The 23,200-nt window shown below is 37.0% G+C and overlaps 1 protein-coding gene across 3 annotated transcripts in view; it reads right to left on the bottom strand.

Moving 5' to 3' along the window:
- The window catches only part of LOC107583485 (stonin-2-like), a 30,546-nt gene extending 15,744 nt beyond the window's left edge, over positions 1 to 14,802 (bottom strand). The window contains exons 1-3 of one of the 3 annotated variants that reach the window (XM_016269696.1): positions 14,748 to 14,802; positions 5,990 to 6,156; positions 3,959 to 4,126 (exon numbers count right to left, since the gene is read on the bottom strand). In XM_016269696.1, the coding sequence (XP_016125182.1) occupies positions 3,959 to 4,126; positions 5,990 to 6,065 (244 nt within the window). In that variant the 5' untranslated portion in view covers positions 6,066 to 6,156; positions 14,748 to 14,802. Of the gene's footprint in view, positions 1 to 3,958; positions 4,127 to 5,989; positions 6,157 to 9,458; positions 9,487 to 14,747 lie in introns of those variants that run through there. The other 2 variants (XM_016269695.1, XM_016269697.1) reach the window with 2 other exon arrangements.
- Positions 14,803 to 23,200: the final 8,398 nt, after the last annotated feature.

Genomic DNA, 23,200 nt, shown 5'->3' with positions numbered 1-23,200 from the left:
ATGAATTCTGCTGTTTACCAAAACATCCTGAAGGAGAATGTCCGGCCATCTGTTCGTGATCTCAAGCTGAAGCGAACTTGGGTTCTGCAGCAGGACAATGATCCAAAACACACCAGCAAGTCCACCTCTGAATGGCTGAAGAAAAACAAAATGAAGACTTTGGAGTGGCCTAGTCAAAGTCCTGACCTGAATCCTATTGAGATGCTGTGGCATGACCTTAAAAAGGCGGTTCATGCTCGAAAACCCTCCAATGTGGCTGAATTACAACAATTCTGCATAGATGAGTGGACCAAAATTCCTCCACAGCGCTGTAACAGACTCATTGCAAGTTATCGCAAACCCTTGATTGCAGTTGTTGCTGCTAAGGGTGGCCCAACCAGTTATTAGGTTTAGGGGGCAAACACTTTTTCACACAGGGCCATGTAGTTTTGGATTTTGTTTTCCCTTAATAATAAAAACCTTCATTTAAAAACTGCAATTTGTGTTCACTTGTGTTATCTTATACTAATATCTAAATTTGTTTGATGATCTGAAACATTAAAGTGTGACAAACGTGCAAAAAAATAAGAAATCAGGAAGGGGGCCAACACTTTTTCACACCACTGTATATATATATATACACACACATAATCCATATGTATACCATACATTTTTTTGTATAAATATATTTACATACATTAACTTTAAACAATTTGTGGTTGGTAAGATCACCAAGGCTGCATTTATTATATTGTGATATTGTACAATTGTGAATTATTATTACACTTTAGAGTCACTGTTCAATAATTTAAGAGCTTTTAAATTGTAATTTATTCCTATGATGAAAAGCTGAATTTTCATCGGCCATTACTCCAGTCTTTAGTGTCACATTATACTTCAGAAATCATTCTAATATGCTGATTTGGTGCTCAAGAAACATGTCTTATTATTATCAATTCTGAGAACAGTTGAGCTGCTTAATATTTTTGTGGAAACCATGACAAAGAACAGCATTTATTAAAAAATAGAAATCTTTTGTAACTGTTCAAGTCTTTATTGTAACTTTTGATCACTTTAATGCATCCTTGCTGAATAAATGAATTTCCTATTATATGCAATAATTTGTATTAATTTTTTGTAATAAAAATAATAAAATCTTAATGCCCCCAAACTTTTGAATGGTAGTGTCGATAATTATTTCCATGAATTTATTTGCATTTCATTCCATTTTAATTTCCTGAACTTAAACGACTACAATTTAAATGACAATTCTACCTCCTATTTTCTACTGTAATTCAGGAATTGAGTTGAAATCTGAAGGTATTGTCATTTTTTATTCTGAATGGTGCACAACTCTGTTATGTGTGTGTGAATACCGTAAATGTGTGTCGCTAATGAACAGGTGTTATCATTGAATTAGGAACGAGAGACTATTAAATATTCACAGTGGGGAAAAGTGCTTTAGTAACAGGATTAAACATCAAGGGTGAGGTGAGATAACAGCATACTGATGTGTATCAGCCTCGTCAAACAATCGAATCAATCTACTCAATTATTTTAATTAGCACTGCTGTAATTACTATCAGAGGACACATTGCTTATGTTATGAAATACTGTGTAGAAGAACGCTTTGAAACAATGATAGAAAGAATACAGTAGTACTACACAGATGATGTTTTAGATTCAGGTTGGAGTAAATATGTGAAGTCAGATGACACACTTCCAGTTCTTTAAATACATGTAGGCACTGCTGATGCTTAATTAAACAATTGGGATTCAAAAACATCCCAAACACAGGATGTGTTCACTGCCTAGCAACAAATCCAGTCGCATGCTTTTTTTCTGGAGCTCAATTTAAAAAAGTTCACAAAAGTAGTTATTTAAAACTTTATGACCTACTTTAAAAAGTACAACAAAGAAGAACTTGAAAATGTTACAAATGTAACCATTTTGGGGTTACAGGTTGAAATGGATGCAGAAGTACATTAGATTAATCATGCAAGTCATTACAACAGAGAAGTGGTTGTATGCAATGAATTTATTCATCATCTGACTAAGTATCACAAAAATAAAAAAGATGATGTCTAAGCATGACACTACTGCATCATCAGGTTGTAAAATTAAAAGTACAGTCAGCTAACTCAAAGAGGAATAATGCACTTGCATGATAAAAAATTATCACTTGCCAAGTGATTAAAAGTCTTTCCTAAAAGTAATAAACTGAATTTGAACTGATTCCAGCTACTCATCTTGCCACTGATGAGTGAAATCTCAGCCATTCAAATGAATAGTTTTAAAGATTTGAATAATATTCTCAGTCTATGAGAAAAGAAAACAAGTGTGCATGTGGGATTACTCCACCTAACACTCCTTTTCCTGAGGGTTCCCAAACCTCTGATTTCACCACGAACAACTTCAGATGGATCCATATGTGCTCTGATGGGTTTTATTAGTCGATTGAAAAAAATAAACACATTATGTTCACAATATAATTAATTAATATAACAATGTCAACATGAAGTTTCTGTTGCATTAGCATTAAAAAGCATTGCTTTCAATACTCATCTTTGTTGTTTTATCTTCCCATTTAAAAAAAATAAATAAATAGTATGTAGTCGATCCAAAGTGATATGAATCTGGATGCCTTTGAATATAAATATGGTTGGATAAACCCTACATCAGACATTGGCTTTCTGGCTGCTAAAGCTTCCTCTAGACCACACATGGAAATTAAGGCATTAAACCTGAAATCATCTGTTGGACAGCCCCTGTAATCTGACTAAATAAGCAGTACTTTAACAAACCCAGGCTTGATCTCTTAGTGATCATATTATGAAGGAATGATAGACCGGCTGCACCGTTGACTTCATCCTAAGGCAAATTTCATGCAAGAGCAACAACAGCTGAGATGAAAACTCTGCTTATGGCTTCAATTAGGGTTTGAAGGGTTTGGCCATTTGCATGTTGCTGCACTCGGCCTCTCACAGGAGATTTCTTGGGAAAGAGTTACTGGCAAAGCTGCTGTGTTTCGACAAGAGTGGGGGTGGGTGAGTCAATGTGTGCAAAAAAGAGACAGACAGAGATAAACACAGAGACAGGCAAGACTAGACCAAGCATCAGGCCTAAAGGAAGTGACACAGTCCGTTTTTAGCCCAACCCAACTGAGTCAACTCATTGTAGAAATCAAGAAAATAATGTTTCTCTGGAAAACTGGAAGCATTGGGAAATTCTTGTTGAAATGGGTGTGGTGTAATGGTTCGAAGCTCAAGGCTGGCACAGGAAGGTTGCCATTGTGCCCTCAAGCAAGGTATAATCCCAGGTTGCGCCAGGAGTTTTGTCAATATCATAAGTCACATGACTATATATTCATTTGTTGAGAAAGCATGTCACCCATTACTTTGAGTCTACTTTGACTATTGTTATAAAACAGGGGAAATGCACTTGAAGGTTTAAAAGCAGAACTGTGAAGGTCTTACATGCATTTACATGAACTCTTCCATGAACTCAAAAATGTGTAAGTTTGTGAACCTTTTACGATTTCTATATTTCTGCATAAATATGAAGATTTTCGCACAAGTCCTAAAAGTAGACAATAAGAACAACAAACCATCTCTAAAGTGTTTGGACTCCACAAATCCACCGTCAGACAGATTGTGTACAAATGGAAGAAATTCAAGACCACTGTTACCCTCCTCAGGAGTGGTCCACCAACAAAGATAACTCCAAAAGCAAGACTTGTAATAGTCCACGAGGTCACAAAGGACCCCAGGGTAACTTATGATATGACCCCTTTTGAAACTGTGTGCATTGCATTGCTCTGTTTTCTTGTATTGTCAGTGTTTTTTAAACGAACTGAGGGATGATGGATTGTATTGTACTGTACTGAACCCCGAACATGTCTTTGGGAGCACAGTATGTGAATCTCATGGTTAGATTCCAACTTCCATGCAATAAAAACATATTTAAGTTGTTCTCATACCTTTTACCTGTGATGGGGGAGGAGGAGGAGAGGGTGACCATGGTTTGTCATCAAACTGAACCCAGGAATTCAGCTGCTCTGCTTTTTGACCAGACACGCATGTTACTTCTGCCCAAGTAGCAGAGTCCTGCACAGGCTGATCTAAAGAGGGCTGGAGGTGGTCCTCATCTTTGGACCAGAAGAAGAAACACAGTTAGAGAAATACAGCCTCTTCTCAGTAAAAAGGTCACAATTAAATGTTAAATCTAGCAGGGTGCAAGAACTGTGGACCGTTCCCGCAGTAATCACTATGGAGCAATGACCTCAGGATGCAGGAATCTCACAGAAAGGTCTGAACACAAACTCAGACAGAGTAAAACAAACTGATATCCACTCAGCAAAAAGGTTACATGTCTTTATAATTCCTTACAAATGGTGCACATAAAGTCCTGAAACTATTTTTCAATTAGACACAAGAACTTCTAGAGCTTTTTCTTTGCCATCTATAGCATCATTCAACAATCCAACATCGGACATGGCTTCCCACCAGTCTAAAACTTATATTAGTCAGGGTAGTGCCATATTTAATTTTTGACAAGAATGAAAACAAGGCTATGAGGGATAGAAGTACAGTATGGTTGGTGGATTTATACTGTTGTTTAACATCATGCCAATTGTGCAGCTGACAAATCATCTTTCCAAAGAAACTTTCTGTAGACAAGAACTTTTGAAAGTTGTTTTCAAATCTAGTACATTTATACTGTACACACTAGTGCGGTGTTCAAAATATTGATACACTTTCTGTAGACAAGAACTTTTGAAAGTTGTTTTCAAATCTAGTACTTTTATACTGTACACACTAGTGCGTAATACAGAAATATCTGCTAAACGTGCTACTTATCTTTGTCAACCTGGCAACCCTGTGCTCACGCGCTCTCTCTCCACTGGATAAACGCGCTTGCTTTCTGAAAACAGTGGTTAGCTTGCAGTTTAGCTATCTCCACTTCAAGTCTATTCTCAGAAAAGAGTGATTCATCAACTGCTCATTTACGACAGAGAAAGAGAGAGAGAGAGAGGCTGTGTATGTATGAATTACCACCGTTTTGCCGCGTTTCTCTATTAACAGTAAAGCTATGGCTTTAATTCCTTTAGAAACAATGATGCTACCAGCTCCTTGTTGAGAAAGATAATGTAGCTCTTGAGCAATTAAGCTATTTAGTTGATAAAATTGCGGGGCAGCTCTAAAAAGTTTGTTCCTGAATGTCTGAGTTCGGCCGCTGCGTGATCGGTGTGAGTGACTGCACTTAACTCCAAACTGCTTGTTTCACACAAATGCTGGCACAGACGTGCATGTTCGGCTAGAGTCGCTTTTAACTCGTGCATCTTCGGAAGAGGATAGAAAGTTACAAAAAATGTTGTGCACACCGCCACGCGAAACGACGTCGTGCGCACTCAAAGCGAACTTGCTGACATTATTACAAGTACATTATTATTTATGGGCTTAAAAACAAGATGCAAACAATCAGAATATTGTACCTGGTGGGGAGTGCACAATGTAAACATGAAGCATATGCCATTAACTATATTGTACTGTGGTACAGTTATGGAGGCCCTTCATAATGCAGAGGTCAACTGCCTGCTATGCCAATAGTTAGAAATGGCACTATAGTAAGCAGTTTAATAAACAGCTGTTTTTCTAAATTCTGCTGAGGTGAAATTCAGTGCAGTCATGTATCGTGATGCATATCGTATCGTGGCCTCTGTATCGTGATACGTATCGTATCATGACTTTGCTGGTGATACACAGCCCTAGTACACACTATAGTCTATCCCTCACAGCTTTCACTTGCATAAAATGCAGTATGGCTTCTGCCCTGACTATGGTCTGTCATTGACTGGTCAAATAGAAACCTCCTAGAAACATGTATTTGTTTTGCAGACATTCATCAGCACAGGATTCAAGGTACACATTCTAGTAGTTATGTTTGTTCCATGAGAATTAAACTCATAAAACATCTTGTAACTCTAAGTAAAGACTATGTTTGTACTGACCTGCCTGTGACTCCTCATCTGAAAAAGCAACCCAGCCTGGTCTGGGTTCAGTCCTGCTACTGGCTGTAGCAGCCATGGGAGTTATCCTGTCCTGTGTCCTGTGTCTTGTACCTTGTAACGTCGTCTCACTCCCCCCAAATCTTGGATTCCATGTCCACCTAGGAAGGCTTAAGAAGAGAGAACCATCAGCTATTCATTAAGATTTGATACATTTTGATAAAGGTATTTACCACAAAATTAATTTTCATTTAAAAGGGACATTAAGGAACCTTTGACCAAACAGTTCGAATTGACAAAAATGTTTAAAACAAGAAGTAAAACTAAATGTTTTTGAAATATCATGAATTCATCAAAACTTGTAATATTGTTAAATATTAGTAAAATTTTTAATGCCTGAATATATTTTGAAATGTAGTTTATTCCTGGAATTTTCAGCAGTCTTTAGTGACATATGACCATTCAGTTATCATTTTAATATGCTGATCTGGTGCAGTTGTGAATCAGTGTGAATGTCAAAAATTCAGTTTCAGGAATCAGTAGTTCAAGTGGAACCACACAGTTGACATAAACAGTAGAACATAACTCATCCCGTAAAGCCAGAGGAGGCATTACAGGATGAGTTATGTTCTACTTGTGCTTGTTGAGAATACAAAAAGACTGCAAATTTGAGGCTGTGATACCACAAATGAACAACCATTGCTACAGGAATAAAATAAGAGACAGAGAATGGAAAACTCAGGGACGACATGTATTTTCTAGGCAAAATAAATTTCTCCACAGCAAGTAGTGACAGCAGTAAACACAGAAGGTTTGTGTAAGTGTTTTTGACTGCCAAACAGAAAAATACATGCCTCGACAGGGCGCTTTAAAACAGGATGGAGGCAGTGCGAAGCCACAGGAAGGACTACTGATAAATGTCTGACAACCATTTATAACACAAATAGCTACTACAGCCCCTCTGGCTACTTCGATCAAACATCATACAAAGAGGAGGCATGAAAGCAGTGTGTTTTAAAGAAAATCAAAGCTTCAAGTGTCAAGGATCACAGCACTCTAATGTATTATTAAGTGTACACGAGGAACAGGGTGACGAATGCACCACCAAAAAGTCACAAATGACCTTCAAATATCACGAAAGAGGAAAAGCACAGTGACAAAAGCTCAGAGGCCATTGTTATCAGGATTTTTCCACATCAGAGAGGGCCTATTTTCTCTCCTAAATCGAGACCCTGCAGGAAGCACACTTTCATAGAGGAAACACAATTGGATGTGCTGAACAATCTGGTAAATTGGGGCCAATTCCGTAACATGTTTTTGTTCTGGTAAATCTCTCCTTTGCATTCACAATCCGGCTACATGCTACCCTTCCTCAGCCCCCTATTTCACACCAAACAAAGCAAAGCACCTCCCACCAACTAGAGGATTCATTCAACATTGCACAACACCCATATTTTTTTTTTTTACCATTTGTTACCACCATTTGTAAAATGGCCTGAAAACTAACATTAAAAAACAAAAACCTCTAATTATAAATTAATTGGGTCTTTTTGAAAAGAATGATAAAAATATATTTTTAATTATTTTTACACTATGCTGTAACTTTTATCCCATTTTTAATAAACTTGTAATTGTAAATGTTTAACTAAACAACCAGTCAGCAATTACCTAATGTAAACATTACAGTAATTTTTATTAATTCTTGGTTAATACGGAGTCAGATATGAACAGGGGGGAAAAAAAGTTGTAAAAAAGTCAGTCTCTTACTCAGCAGTCATTTAAAGAGTCAAACCATTTACTCACTGATGAGTTTGGGTCTGTGAGATTTGTGAACCTGTTTGACTGATTCAAATCTTACAAACACACACATGCAAATAAAGTTGCCCCATCTGACTACATTTAAATTTTTTCTTAAATATTTTCATTCTGGCCATTTTAGTTGCACTCGGTCTGGAGCCTTTAGAGTGTGTAGCCAGAATTTTAAAGCAGCACCGATGTTTGCAGTTGCAAAATCTTACAAAACATCCTTCCACTTCTCAGACTCCAACAGGCTTGGGCTCTGGCGGTCTGTCAGTTATGTCAGCGGTGCATGCAGGCGTCCACAAGATATGTGCACAATATTGGGACGTTTGGCAGAGCTGGTCTGCAGAACTCTCTTACTGTGTCAAATCTCTCTCTCGCACAGCCATCCGAGAGCTCATGATCATGCATGGTATCATCATTCGGACTGTGCTTTCAGACACTGCATAATTTCCTGCTGTCAGCGCACAGAGTCACAGTGAGTTTGCCTCACAGAGTCCAAGTTTTAACGCTTACCAAAACAAAAAAATAGCTAGGAGTAAAAACAAACATATTAAACAGGAAAAACCGTGTCCAAAGAGTCCAGAAATGCAGGAACAAACAGTTATTATCTATGTGGTAGTTCTGCTATGTCAAGTCACAGCTAGACCTCAAAAATACATGGTGGTCACCAACTACACACCCGGGTATATGACAGTAGTGCAGAACACAAGAAGCATCAGGTGCATCACATCATGAAGAGCCAACAGGGCTCAGTTCAGCCTCCTATTGGGCCAATAGCAGTGATCCAAAGTATGTTGTTGTTATTGTTAACACATTAAATAACAAATTAATAAGATTTAAAAAATAATTTTGTTAATTTATAATATATATATATATATATATATATATATATATACACTGTATATTATAAAATTAAAGTTTAGTTTATGTAAAATAAATGTTTAACTAAAATTACTAAGACTAAAACATAATATAAATTGATATATAACAGGAAATATAAAATAAATCTAAACATAAATATCTAAAAAATAATAATAAAAATTACTAAAGCACATAACAAACTGACTAAACCCTAAACTAAGTTTAGCAATAAACTCTTAGCAATCAATCAGACCTACAGCATAATATTTCTTAATAATATCGGTTTTAAAAACTCTGGGGAAAATAAAGTGGCTGGAGTAGTTTTACAGCATGACAACAACAGGTGTTTGCTTCCAGACAGCTTGATTATAATTGAAGTTATCAAGATTTGTGTGTTAGCTTTGTTTTGCATCTGTCTAGCCTGATTATGTTGTTGTTGTTTTGAAATGTATATGGTGAGGATGATCTCCTGCCTCACCAACCATGACATTAACCATTCCTGGTTTAAGACCAACAGGTTTAAGAGGCCAGTGAGGAGCCAGATCATCCACCAGCACAGAAAATTAGTTCCTTAACTCCTGCAGTGTCCCCCTACTGCACCTAGCAGGAGAGACCCCGTCATTCCCTAAAGCCTCACCTCATGGCGTGGGCTTGCCGAGATGTCTCACTAAAACTCAGCCCTGCACCAAAAGACAACAAAAAGTAGTTTGATTTTAATAAAAAAGCGCCTACACCCCCCTCCTTCCCAAAAGTTCTCTGCTTCATGCCAAGTTCACAGAAAAACTGTTTACAGAGCAGTGAAGCTCACATGAATAACACCATAATCTCCAGACGCTCTACCAGAAAATCCTGCTGAGCTCAGTCTTCAAAGACACGGCCATCAGCTCCAAAACAAGTAGAACGAGTAAAAACAAATAGGTAAAGAGGTCACTCCACCACCTGGGACAGATGAATGCAGCTAATGAAGGGCATTTCCCCTCGGATAAAACACCATGTGCCCTGCGGTAACACTGCCCCGGCCGTGTATGAAGATGAATGCTGACAACTACAAACTTTCTTTTCACACATAGTGAGACTATAATTGAGTTAATGTAGGCAGGTAAAATACACATAGCATTGCCATACGCAAACCCTTACCAGGAGTCAGTGAATAAGAGTAGGGATGCACCGATATGAAAATTTTGCCCGATACCGATAACCGATAATTCTTTATTTTTGAAAGCCGATAACCGATATGTTGGCCGATAAATCTATATCCAAATTTTTATATACTTTTTGAGAGCCTGATTACAAAAAAGGTCTCATCATTAAAAACCACATCCCAAACACTTCAACATAAGCAGCCTAGTTTGAACGGTGTACGTTTTAAAAATAATTTTACTCTCCCATTACCAAATTTAGTCATAAAAAAGTCTTACAAATAAATAAAATATTGCATAAATAATGCAAACAAGTCATTGGACATCATTACACGTGTAAAGAATCTAAATGAATGCACCATAGATCAATAAAACAGAATAGCCTCTGCACGGACAATAATTAAATGATTTTAATTACTAAACCATATTGTTGATGAAAATAATAAGAGAAAAATACAAGTGGTTGTTGTTATTAATAATATATCAATGATTTTGAAAAAGTAACAAATTAATACCACTGTTTTAAATAGCAGCCGTTGAGCTGTGCGTGCTGAAGCTGAAGAGCTGAATGAACACGGTAAACTGAAGCGTTTTGGTGGCAGCTTATTTAACTCAAGGAAATGCATCCTGGGATTAATATTAATACAACATAAACATAATATTACAACTTATATATGTACAAAATGACGCAGTTATTGCATGCTATAGTCAGAATGTGTGATCCTGTTGTGGATGCGCTCTTCCCATAACAACGTGCTGAAACACGGCAACTAAACCCAAAGAATTCACAACGTTTTATTATAATAATGTTCTCATTAAAATGTTATATACACGACATTCCCAATCATAGTTATTAATGTTGTGCACTGCTGTTTGAGTTTATCACCGATAAACTGAAGCGCTCTTTTAACTTAACCAAACGCATTCTATATGAGATAAATCAGATATACATCAAATAAACACAATATTACAACGTACAATTGCACAAAAGGCTGCAAACGAACAGCGCGCATCTGAAGTGTCTCTGAAGGAAATAATGCATTATTTATCGGCTTTAAGATATCGGCCAAATTTTCTTATCGGGCCGATACCGATAACAGAAAAAATTAGCATTTATTGGCTGATACTGATATGGTGGTCGATATATCGTGCATCCCTAAATAAGAGTATTTTCACAGAGGTAGGTGGAATTGTGGGCAGGTTTTGCAATGTAGAACAAAGGACAATATAACATTATGTCTTGATTCATTTCTGAAACGTCATGTTAGAGTGCTGCTTTGTAGTCTGGTAAATCCCAAGAAGCAGGGTGCGAACTAGTTAATTACTAGTTATTAATTACTTAATAAGACATGGGCTCCCCTGAAAACGTGATTTGTGAAATTTTGGGGGGTCTCAAAAAATATTGACAATGTGTTATTTTGACGTGCAATTTCAGTTTTGTGTAATGTGATCATCGTGGATTATTATGTGTAAAATTGCAAATTCATGCATGACGGCGATTTAAACCTAATTCACTTCAATAAAGATAACTATACGCTATTCTTGTCATGAGCATCAAGGTGTGGGGGCGCTGCGGTGCAAATTCCACTCATGTTTAGTACATGTTAACTCAAAGATTCGTAGAAAAAATATAAACGTTGGACTCTGTGGTCGATTCTGTGTTAAGGTAAGGCAAGTTATTCACAATTATGTGTTGCGGCTGGGTTGTTATAGGTCTGCGTGACTCTCGATGTCTTAGGCCTAATTGAACGGAGGAATTATGGTATTCTTCTGTAGCCTGACGACGAGTAACTAGTAGTGCATACACTAGCTGTTATGTATTTTTGTAAGTCATTGTAAGCCCACGCGCACGACTGATTAAAAATTTTAAACTGCATTTTTCAACTAAAACTGAACTGAAGACTGCTTTAAAACTAAAACTTACTCTAATTCTGATTTACGGATTTTGAATCATTTGTAGAGGTTTGATTGTGCATAATGGAAGTTCAGCCAGAAGAGCATTGCAGTAGTCCAGCCTAATGGCAAGGGCTTGGACAAGAAGGCCTGATCTTTCTGATGTTGTACTATGCGAACCTGCATGATCAAGCCGTTTTTGCAATGTGATCTTTGAAGGTCAGCTGGTCATCAAAGATTGCACCAAGATTTCTCACCAATCTTGATAGGGTAATTGTTGATGAACCTAGCTGGATGGTGAAATCATGCTGTAGATTTGGAGTGGCCGGGAAGACAAGAAGCTCAGTCATTGCCAGGTTGAGCTGCAGGACGACATGTCCACCAGGCAGCCTGAGATCTGTGCAGCTACAGTTGGATCATCTGGTTGAAATGAAAAATAGAGCTGTGTATCATCAGCATAGCAATGGTAGGAGAAACCATGTTCCTGTATGATGGGTCCCAGTGATGTAGTGTATATGGAGAAAAGAAGGGTTCCAAGAACTGATCCCTGAGGAACCCCAGTGACCAGTTGATGTTCTTTGGATACCTCCCCTCCCCAGGTCACCATGAAAGTCCTACCTGTGGGATAGGATTCACAGGGAAGAGGAATCCCTGTGATGCCCAGTGATGAGAGGGCGGACAGGAGGATCTGATGATTATCAGTGTCAAAAGCGGCAGATAGATCCAGCAGCATGAGAACTGATGATTGGAATAAGCTTTTGCAATCCGCAAGGCTTCAGTGACTGTAATGCAGTTTAATTTGAATGGATACTTCTAAAACCTGATTGGTTAACGTCCAGTTGGTTATTTTGTGAAAGAAATTATGTTACCTGGTTGAAAACAACTTGTTCAAGTGTTTTCGCTATGAATGGAAGGAGAGAGACAGTTCTGTAGTAATCTACAAGTGAAGTGTTTAATGTAGGCTTTTTAAGCAGTGGGGTTAAAGCGGTGGGGATCATGCCTGTGAGAAGTGATGTGTGGGAGAGATGGAAGCTGTGAGGGGATTGTGTCTAGAGGACAGGTTGTAGGATGGCTGGAGAGAAGAAGTTTGGATACTTCTGCCTCAGTGAGGAGACAGAAGGAGGAGAGGGGAGTTTTATCAGTGGATGTGGTTGGTTTGAGCTCCTGTGTGTGTGGAGCTGAGAACTGACTGCTGATGGCTGTAGTTTTGTCTGTGAAGAACAAAAACATAACAAAAACATCAGCTGTTGAAGAGGTGGTGGAGGGGACATAGCAGGGAATTGAATGGTTTGAATAGATCATACGTTTCTAAAATGCATGGTTACATGTGTAACGTCTAGGTTACTTGTGTAACCCTCGTTCCCTGAAGGAGGGAACGGAGACGTTACGTCAGTGACTGACGAATTGGGATCTCGCCCGAGAGCCCAATCACCTTCGAGTGTTAACTAAACAAGCCAATGACAGTTGGCGTGCGTGTTTCGCCACGCGCACCCCGCCCCGCAAACGCACATCAGTTTTTCGCTGAGGAGCCGAGACTACGTGCCCCGGCCGTACAGCGGTGGTACAGCAACTGTGGCAACGGAACGTAACGTCTCCGTTCCCTCCTTCAGGGAACGAGGGTTACACAAGTAACCTAGACGTTCCCATCCGTTAAAAAAAAAAAAAAAAAAAAAACATGTGAGCTCCCCCAAAGTCCACGGTATAGTTCGAACACTGCCAACAAGGACATGGATATTTAAGGTATGCGTTTTACATAGACAAAAGCAAACTGTACAAGCCCAGTTCTAGCAATGACTCAGCAAGAGCAAAGCTCCATATTATTCGCATACCTATACAAAACATCAAAAACATTGCTGCCGCCACCACCTCCACATGCTTTTCACAGCTGTGTCAGTTTCACCATCCCCTGAGGAACTGAACACCTCTTACAAACATTTACCATGCTAACCACAGTTTCTGCCAAAGCACCATGGTTACTAGTTATTGCAATTACAAAATGCTTTCATTAAAGAGCCGTGAATTAGCTTGACAAGCACAATTGTCTTTACTCTGTTAATGCATTTTCTATAGAAACTGAGGAGGGACCTTTCAAAAGGTGCATTTCCTTTTAAATGAATGAATTGATAGCAAGTGTTTGATTGGACACAAACCTATGCAGTGCAGCATGAGTCATCAAAATTTTAAACTGCATTTTTCAACTAAAACTGAACTGAAGACTGCTTTAAAACGAAAACTTACTCTAATTCTGATGGGGGGGGGATAAACGTTATCACAAAATGATGAAAAGATGCTAAAACCATCTCATATTATTTCAAGAAATTCCCATATTGAGCATCTTCTGTATTGTTTGTTGAAAACTGTGTTAAAATAAGTGACTGCAGATTCTTTCAAATCACTGGTGAACCCTTCAAAAATTCGGAATATGCAAAAGTGGAGGCATAGGCCTACATGTATCCAACTAAAATGTTACAACAATACATAACCATGCATTATGAAAATCTAGCAGATTGCAGAGAGTGGAACAATAAAAACGTACTGGGAGTTATTTTTATAGGCCTAATTAAAACTATTTTCACCAGCACTAAGCATTTAAGAATATTAAAATGTGCGTATCACAACAGTATACTGTATACATGATCGTTTCCTTTCATTATCAACTCAATCTATATGCTGATCACACAACAATAATCTACTGTGATGTAATCAAATGAGCAAAACAGGCTTCAACACGTAACAATGGCACCAAAACTACTAGAAAAGTCTCCTTATCACATCAACTTCACATAAAAACTTATTCGATCTGTATATTCTGACATTTGATAACTTTTTGCCACGTTTTACACATATCCTGCTACCTATGTAAACAAAGCACACGCGCTTACAACAACCTGTTGCAACACTGAGAGACGCATAGTTTCACGGTAACTAATGTAACTTAAACATTTAACCCTGGATACATATCTGTGAAAATATTACAAAGATTATTAGGCAAATTAAGTCGACAGTGTTGTGTTTAACCCAGCGACGAGCCCAAAAAAAACAAGTGCACGGGAATATTTACATACCGATATCGTGTTGTTGAGTCTAAGCAGATTGTAGCTCTCACTCGCTCCCGGTGAATCTGGTCTAATGCCCCACCTTACTCGCAGCTGATTGGACAGTGAAAGCAGCGCTGTTCGAAGCCACACCTTATTGTCACATGATTGGACAGTTAAAGCAGCGCTGCTTCAAATCTCCAATCAGATGCTAACTTAACCAGGTGGAGTACTAAAGAAAGTTGCCCCAAAACGCATCACACCAGAGATTAAAAAGTGCGTCTAATTAAAGTTTTTAAATATTATATAATATTATATTATATTATATTTCACTTTAACTTCAATGTAATAATATAATTTATATGATATTAGCTACATTGAAGTTAAAGTCACAGCTGTCTGTGTGTGTGTGTGTGTGTGTGTGTGTGTGTGTGTGTGTGTGTGTGTGTGTCTGTGAGGGGTAGGTTTAGGGGTAGGGTTGGTGTAGGGCAATAGAATATACGGTCTGTACAGTAGAAAAACCATTACGCCTATGGAGAGTCCCCACAAGGATAGCTGACCAGACTGTGTGTGTGTGTGTGTGTGTGTGTGTGTGTGTGTGTGTGTGTGTGTGTGCGTGTACTGGTTTATTTATCCTGGTGGGGACTTAAACCTGAATACACAGACTCATGGGGACTCGTGTCACGGTGGGGACCTAAATTGTGGTCCCCACGGGTACAAAAGCTTATAAATCATACAGAATGAAGTTTTTTGAAAATCTAAAAATGCAGAAAGTTTTCTGTGAGGGGTAGGTTTAGGGGTAGGGTTGGTGTAGGGCAATAGAATATAGGGTCTGTACAGTAGAAAAACCATTACGCCTATGGAGAGTCCCCACAAGGATAGCTGACCAGCCTCTGTGTGTGTGTGTGTGTGTGTGTGTGTGTGTGTTTCATGAAAAAACATTTTTTTTAAAGGGGCCATTTTGTGTCTACCCCATGGGCTTTCTTAGTGTGAAAGACTGAAAACAGTTCATGTCATGGATTTACATACATTAATGTATTTGACTTCTAATGAACGCATTGCTTGCACACGTTACGTCATCTGTTGGATGTAAATTCTTGTTTAGGTTTTGTGTTGTGGCATGTCTGTGTGTGGCAGCTTTTCTATTTGTGATATTTCTGCACAGTAATTCCTATGTAGGAATGCTAAAATAAAACATATTGTTTCAAAGTTAAGATGCATGACTTTTAAATCATTCTGAATAAAGTGAGTGAGGTAGCCTATAAGTGACATACTTTATGTAAAACATAAATATCTCCTACAGGGGGCGCCAAAGTTCTTATAAAGCCTGACATTACATATAACTTTTGATGAACTGTACGAGCCACGTTGTTTTTTTTGTTGTTGTTGTTGTTTTTTAATAATTAACTGATTATAAACCATTTAATATGAAATAAAGCATTAAATAACAAATAAAATTACAACAAGCAGGTTCGATGAACATCTTCAAATCGCAAAAATTTTCGTTTTCTACCTGAGGAATGACTCTTATCATATGAAACAGGCTATCTGACTCTTGTTTTCAGTCCACAGGTATCTGCCTGTATGATCAGGAAGACCTCAGACAGCTGTGTGTTAAGGTTACAGACTCTTTGAATCCATTCCTGTCTATCAACCTGTCAAGCTTTGAAAAAGCCAGGGACCTTTTCCCAGGAACCCCGAGAGGAAAAAGAATAAGAAGGTGAAAAAAGTAAACACAAAACAACTTTCAAGTCACCACATCCGTCAGTGAAAGGAAAGCTTTATTTTTAGCATTAGCAGCGGGGTGATTTCTGGCGCTCTGTGCGTGAAATGGCAGAGACCCTGCTGGGCTCTCGGAGTCCTTAATGAAAGCGCTCGCTCAGTCTCTCACGCGCTCGGCTGTCTGTGTGTTAGCAGCGCGTTGCATAACTACTAGTGACGCCTGTGCCGTTCTCACTGTTGCCAGGGCCTGCAGGCATCTGCCCTCCCGCTTCACAGTCACCGTGTCATTCCTGGAGCCATACATCTGAGACCCCTCAAGTCAAATGTATTAACAAAGAAGTCTGTTTTCAAAGTATACAGCTCGAAATAAAAACATGCTCAAAATACTTTCTTTTATAGCTTAGCTTCATTTGTGCTTTATTTATTCAGTTGTGTTTTGTTTAATTTTTAACATTATTTCGTTTTTTCTAAACTTAGAAGAAATAATATAGATGCAAACAGGACAATTGATAACTAATACTGAAAATTAGTATAAAGTAATAGGATAGCCTATAATATATATAGACTATTATTGAGCTGTAAAGTTATAAATAAATATAAAATAACTATTGTATAATAGTTATTTCATAGTTTATAATGGCGATAGCCTAGTTAAAACGTTTTTTTGTTTGTTTTTTTTGTTTAATACTTTTGTTCAGCAAGGTCATTACATTTACCAAAATTTACAGTAAAGACATAATGTTGTAAAATACTTTTTTAAATAAATTTCTAATAAATTTTATTAATGTCTTTATTATTATTATTATTATTATTATTATTTATTTTTTTTTACATACTGTTCATCATAGGATCCTGAACAAAAATGTATAACTGTTTCCATACAAATATTAAGTAGCACAACTGTTTTCAGGGATGATTTTATAAATATAAATTATTTTATTAAATATAAATAATACACAACAAACTACACAGAAAGTGGAGACTCGATGTGAAGACAGATTTGGATCTGAAACCTGATGTACTTTTGGGCAGTTTCTTCATGGTGAAGTGAGCAGATTTTTAGCCTTAAGCAGACAAATGTGAAATTATGAAAGCATAAGTATGAGACGGGGTCAGATTTTTTTTTTTTTATTAATACTTTTGTTCAGCAAGTACACATTAAATTGATTAAAATTTACAGTAAATACATAGTTACAAAATACTTTTTCAAATAAGTTTCAAATAAATTATTTAATTTATTTATTATTTTTACATTCCATTCATCAGAGAATCCTGAATAAAAATGTATTACAGTTTCCATAAAAATATTAAGCAGCACAACTGTTTTCAAGGTTTTATAAATAAATTAATATAAATTATTTTATTAAATATAAATATATGTAGAGAGAAACAAGACAAAGGTTTTGTAGACAGACATAGTGGGGAAGAGTAATGGAACAACAAATCAAATCACTTAGAACAACGAACCACTTAGAAGGAAAAATACGCTTCTGTCTGCATTAATAGAGGCCAGGAAATGGATGTGTCCAACAAAGACAACAGAAAAGTGAAGACAAATCACTTTACTAACAGCACAAAGTCACGCATTAGTGAAGGAGTTCATTTGGGTACAAGGGGCGATTCTAGGATTTTCATTTTAGGGATTTTTATATATACATGTATATTATGTATATATGTATACACACACACACATATATATATATATATATATATATATATATATAAATATAATAAAAATATAACAAATATATTAAATGTTGCAATATTTTAAAGACAATATTTTTGTAATTTGATGTATAGCATTATAGCATTATAGCATTATGTGTAGATATATCAAATATCTTATCATTTCAGACTTTCCAAGGGGAAGAAAAAACACTAAAGAATGTTTTTTCAAATGGTTCAAAAAACACTTTCTTTATAAAGTGCTTCATTTTTATTGCTAATGGCACTTGGATGAGGCATGTTGTAAGAGCGGATCCAGAATAGTCGGTCTGCTCTCTGGTGCGTGTGTCTTATTAGGAGTCAAGGTGAGAGGGAGGACCATTCACACGCTCCCTAGTCTCCCATCCATTCCACATGCTGGTAATTTATCCCCTCTGGTTAACCTACTTTCATCACAATTAAAATGCCCAGGGCTTTGGCGCATTACTCTTTTCTTCTGTCTCATTCTCTCTCTCTCTCTCTCTCTCTATCGCACAGAGACACTGAGTTCAATCTTGCTTTTCTATTGTCATAGAGAAATGATGAGGACATCATAGACTAGCCAAGGCGCTGATACAGTTTCAGTATTAAAGGAGGCACCAAGCTGTAAATCTCATATGACATTACATCCAATTTATGTGGATCAGGGACGCACCACGGCCTTCCCTTCATATTTACATCTGCATGCCAGAATGTCTCCCGCAAACAAAGTCAATAACCGAATCCCAAGCTGGCACAACATATCAGAGAAGTTTTATAACACGTTCCTTGAAAAGTTTAATTCAAATGTTGATCTAATAAATCTCATGTTTGTTTCTGATCCTCATCAGTCCACACAGGCCTTTAAAATCTGATGAATACATCAGTTCTCCAGGGAGGAATAAACCTGTCCAGTTAAATGAGATTGCAGGAGTAGCTGTGCATCTGGAGCCAAATGAATCCGTCGGACAGCCTAATTTTATAATGGCAGTCTCGATCAGAGCAGCTGCAGCCCTTCGCCAAGACACATTCATTCTCTAAATAAGTTCTCAATGAACTCATAGCGAATCAATGGGGTCTCTTCTGTCTGCAGGTGGTTGCGCCATACAAAGCTGACTAATAGGCGGGTTTGATTGCTACACCGGGTGGAAAATGATCGATAGAGCCAAGTGCTTATCCAGTGGTCCATGCGCCTTCGACTTCACCTCAAATTTTAAAATGCCCCTTCCAATGTGGTTAATTTCCTGTCAAAGCAATACTCAATACACAACAAACTACATGGGAATTGGTGGCTCAATGTTAAGACCGATTTGGATCTGAAACATGATGTAATTTCGAGCAGTTTCTTCATGGTGAAGTGAGCAGTCTTAGGCAGACCAATGTAAACTTCAGGCTTAACCCAAAGCATAATTATGGGACAGGGTCACCTTTTTGGGCCAAACAATGGCAGATGGGAGGGTGGATGTTTGAAAATAGTGTTAGCAATTCCATTTGGTGCCACTATTGGACCAAAAATTATACACATCACAAATTTTACTTCCGTAATGTTACATATTTCCAATGTTATTGGTTAATATATACTCACGTTCAAAAGTTTGGTAGGATTTAAAAAAAATGTTTTTTAAAGAATGCTCACCAACGCTGCATTTATTTAATCACAAATACAGTAAAACAGTAAAACTTTAAAATAACTGTTTTCTATTTTAATATGTTTTAAAATATAATTTATTCCTTTGATACCAAAAATTATACACATCACAAATTTTACTTCCGTAATGTTACATATTTCCAATGTTATTGGTTAATACATACTCACGTTCAAAAGTTTGGTAGGATTTAAAAAAAATGTTTTTTAAAGAATGCTCACCAACGCTGCATTTATTTAATCACAAATACAGTAAAACAGTAAAACTGTGAAATATTATTACAATTTAAAATAACTGTTTTCTATTTTAATATGTTTTAAAATATAATTTATTCCTTTGAGGGCAAAGCTGATTTTTCAGAAACATTACTCCAGTCTTCAGTGTCACATGATCCTTCAGAAATCATTCTAATATGCTGATTTATTTATCCACCTTATTTTTCAACGTGGAAGTAAGCCATTTTCTGTCAATGTGAGAGACTTCCGGTTCATTAACCGCTGTAGGGAACAAAGTGCAGTAAACGGTAAAACGGTTTGCACTACGAACCAGTGTGTTCATAATTATAATAATACGTTAAAATAATATGGTAAGACACACCAGTTTGAAATATCAATCTGCAAAATTAGGTGTTTTGTACAGCTAAAAATAGCTGCAAAGCAGGTCACATTCAATTTACAAATGGCCACGCCTGCTCTTACAGGAAAAACAAGGTGGATACTCAAGAAACATTTCTTATTATTATCAATGACTACGTTTACATGGGCATCAGTAATCAAATTATTTACCTTATTCTAAATAAGACAATATTATGATTAAGGTGTTTACATGAGTTGCTTTTAGAGTATTGCCTTCATGTTCCCGTTTTACATGATAGTATCGATTAATGGCACACGTGAGTACATCATCACGCTACGCCATCCAGCATCCCCTCCAGAATTTCACGCATCTTTATCGTAATTTTACGAAAGCTTCAAGTGTAGTTAATTATTTGTCATGCTATACGTGCAAAAAGTCGACGGCGTTGTTGAAGCCATGCTCTTTTGTTTGCCATCAAATGGTTGACCACTGCCGTGTGTGTAGGCCTATCTGTCGCAAAATGCGGCGAAAAGTCGTACACGACGGTAATTGTGTGATTAAGGTGGTGTGTGCATGTCTATACTGCACTTCAATAATGTGACTAAAATAGGAATACTCCACATGTCTTAATTCGATTTGTGTTTACTTCGAGTATGACTTTAGCCGGATTAAGGTAATCAAAAATCTCTTACATGGTTCTTAATCAGTATTGTCTAAATCGTATTAGAATCTTGTTGTCCATGTAAACAAACTGAATGTTGAAAACGGTTGTACTGCTCAATTTTTTTGTAGAAGCAGTGATATATATTTTTCCTAGGATACTTTAAAGAGTAGAAATACCAAAAGAGCAGCATTTATTTGACATTTTTTGTACCAATGTAAAAGCCTTTACTGTTGCTGTTGATCAATCATCCTTGCTGAAAAAAGTACATTTTAATTTCATTTAAATTTTAATTACACTAATTCATCTCCAGTCAAATAACTCAAAATGACGTGCATGCACTCAAATAACCACAAAAATCTTCGCATTAAAAATTAAACTGTACTTTGTGCATAACATTACTATACAGAAGATGCAGAAACCTTTTAATAGAATTGCTTCATTGTACTGTAGTGCAGGAGAAACTGCAGAAAGTTAGTGGAGAATTACAAAGTAGTTGAAGTCCTTTATGTGATAAAGCCCGGATGGACAGACTTGGCTGCTGATGAAAGGGCTTTCTCTCCTCTTGTCCCTCGCTCCACTGACTCCAGCTTTCCCTGAGGTTCTTTAGGTGGACTCCTCATGAAAGATCAAGGGCATTAGCTGCCGTCGGTGCAGAAACAGGGTTCCTGCAGTTAGCGCGATGGTTACAGAACATTAATTTTACCACAGGCTCATTTGTAACTGAGAGAAAAGTGTGCGCGTGTGGGTGCGTATAAAAGTGAAAGGGAGAATAAGAGAGAGACAGAGGGGAAGACAGAGATCAGTCCTGATTTGAAACTCTCTCACAAACTCAGTGTCCAAAGGTGTAAAATTCATGGAAAGCATGGTGTGGAGAGCAAAACGGAGAAGTGGGAACCATTCAAACTGGCATTTCCATCTGCTTCGTCAGCACAGCCTCTGTGGAAAATGTCAGATTCATTACCTGCTCCCTCTTTTCTCTCTCTCTTTACCTTATGGTTCACACAACTTTGGCTAGTTCATCTCTTAAGCCCTAAGCACATTGTGTGATTTGTTCTGTCCTTTTCAATTATTGCTTGACCCCGGTGAGGCCTTGCGTATACAAGTTAAGGCAGACTTGGTGTAAGCAATGTAATCTCTTCTATAGTCGGACTTTGGATTATTCTCATCATAATGTTTTTTGTAAACTTAATATTTTTAAAGAATTTTGACCCATTTAAAAATTTCCCATTGACTTGGACATTGATAGAACATTCAGCATCCAACACTAATTATGTCATTGTAATATATCATTGGAAAGCATTGTCTTTCGAACATTTATTTGCATAATGAATTGTGATTTTTTTTTATTATATCTCTTTAGCAATCTTTAGACATTGAATTATACACCTGCTCGTTTTCTTAATCAGTATTTTAGTCCTTGTTTTCCAGTAAGGTACTTGAATATCCTTAAAACTAGATCAGTTTATTTGAGAAGCATAAGATATTTCAAATGTTTTCAGATAACATATCTTGATTTTTTTTTTTTTAGTCAAGCATGCTCAAAAAATGGGGTAAGACAAATAAACAGTTTGTAAATTAAGTTTAGCTTTATTATCGTTGTCAATTTTTTCTCAGGTAAATTGAATTTCTTTTCAATTTGAAACCTGAATTATTTTTTTTTTGTCTTTTTCACACTTAAAGCTGTTTAGTCCTTGTTTTCCAGTAAGGTACTTGAATATCCTTAAAACTAGATCAGTTTATTTGAGAAGCATAAGATATTTCAAATGTTTTCAGATAACATATCTTGATTTTTTTTTTTAGTCAAGCATGCTCAAAAAATGGGGTAAGACAAATAAACAGTTTGTAAATTAAGTTTAGCTTTATTATCGTTGTCAATTTTTTCTCAGGTAAATTGAATTTCTTTTAAATTTGAAACCTGAATTATTATTTTTTTGTCTTTTTCACACTTAAAGCTGGCCCAGTACAGTAGTGTACAACACAACCGCAAAACAACAGAAACAAGTCACAACACAACAGAAACAAGCTGCAACACAACGAAATTAGCACAACACAATGGAAATAAGCCACAACAATGGAAACAAGCCACAATACAACAAAATTAGCACAACACAATGAAAACAAGCCACAACAAAACAGAAACAAGCTACAACACTACGAAATTAGCAAACACAACTAAACAAGCAGCAAAACAC

This window comes from Sinocyclocheilus grahami, unplaced genomic scaffold, assembly GCF_001515645.1.
Source record: "Sinocyclocheilus grahami isolate Dianchi unplaced genomic scaffold, SAMN03320097.WGS_v1.1 scaffold54.1, whole genome shotgun sequence".
Taxonomy (NCBI): domain Eukaryota; kingdom Metazoa; phylum Chordata; class Actinopteri; order Cypriniformes; family Cyprinidae; genus Sinocyclocheilus; species Sinocyclocheilus grahami.
The sequence above is the reverse complement of the archived record's forward strand: the minus strand, read 5'-3'. Positions and strand labels throughout refer to the sequence as shown.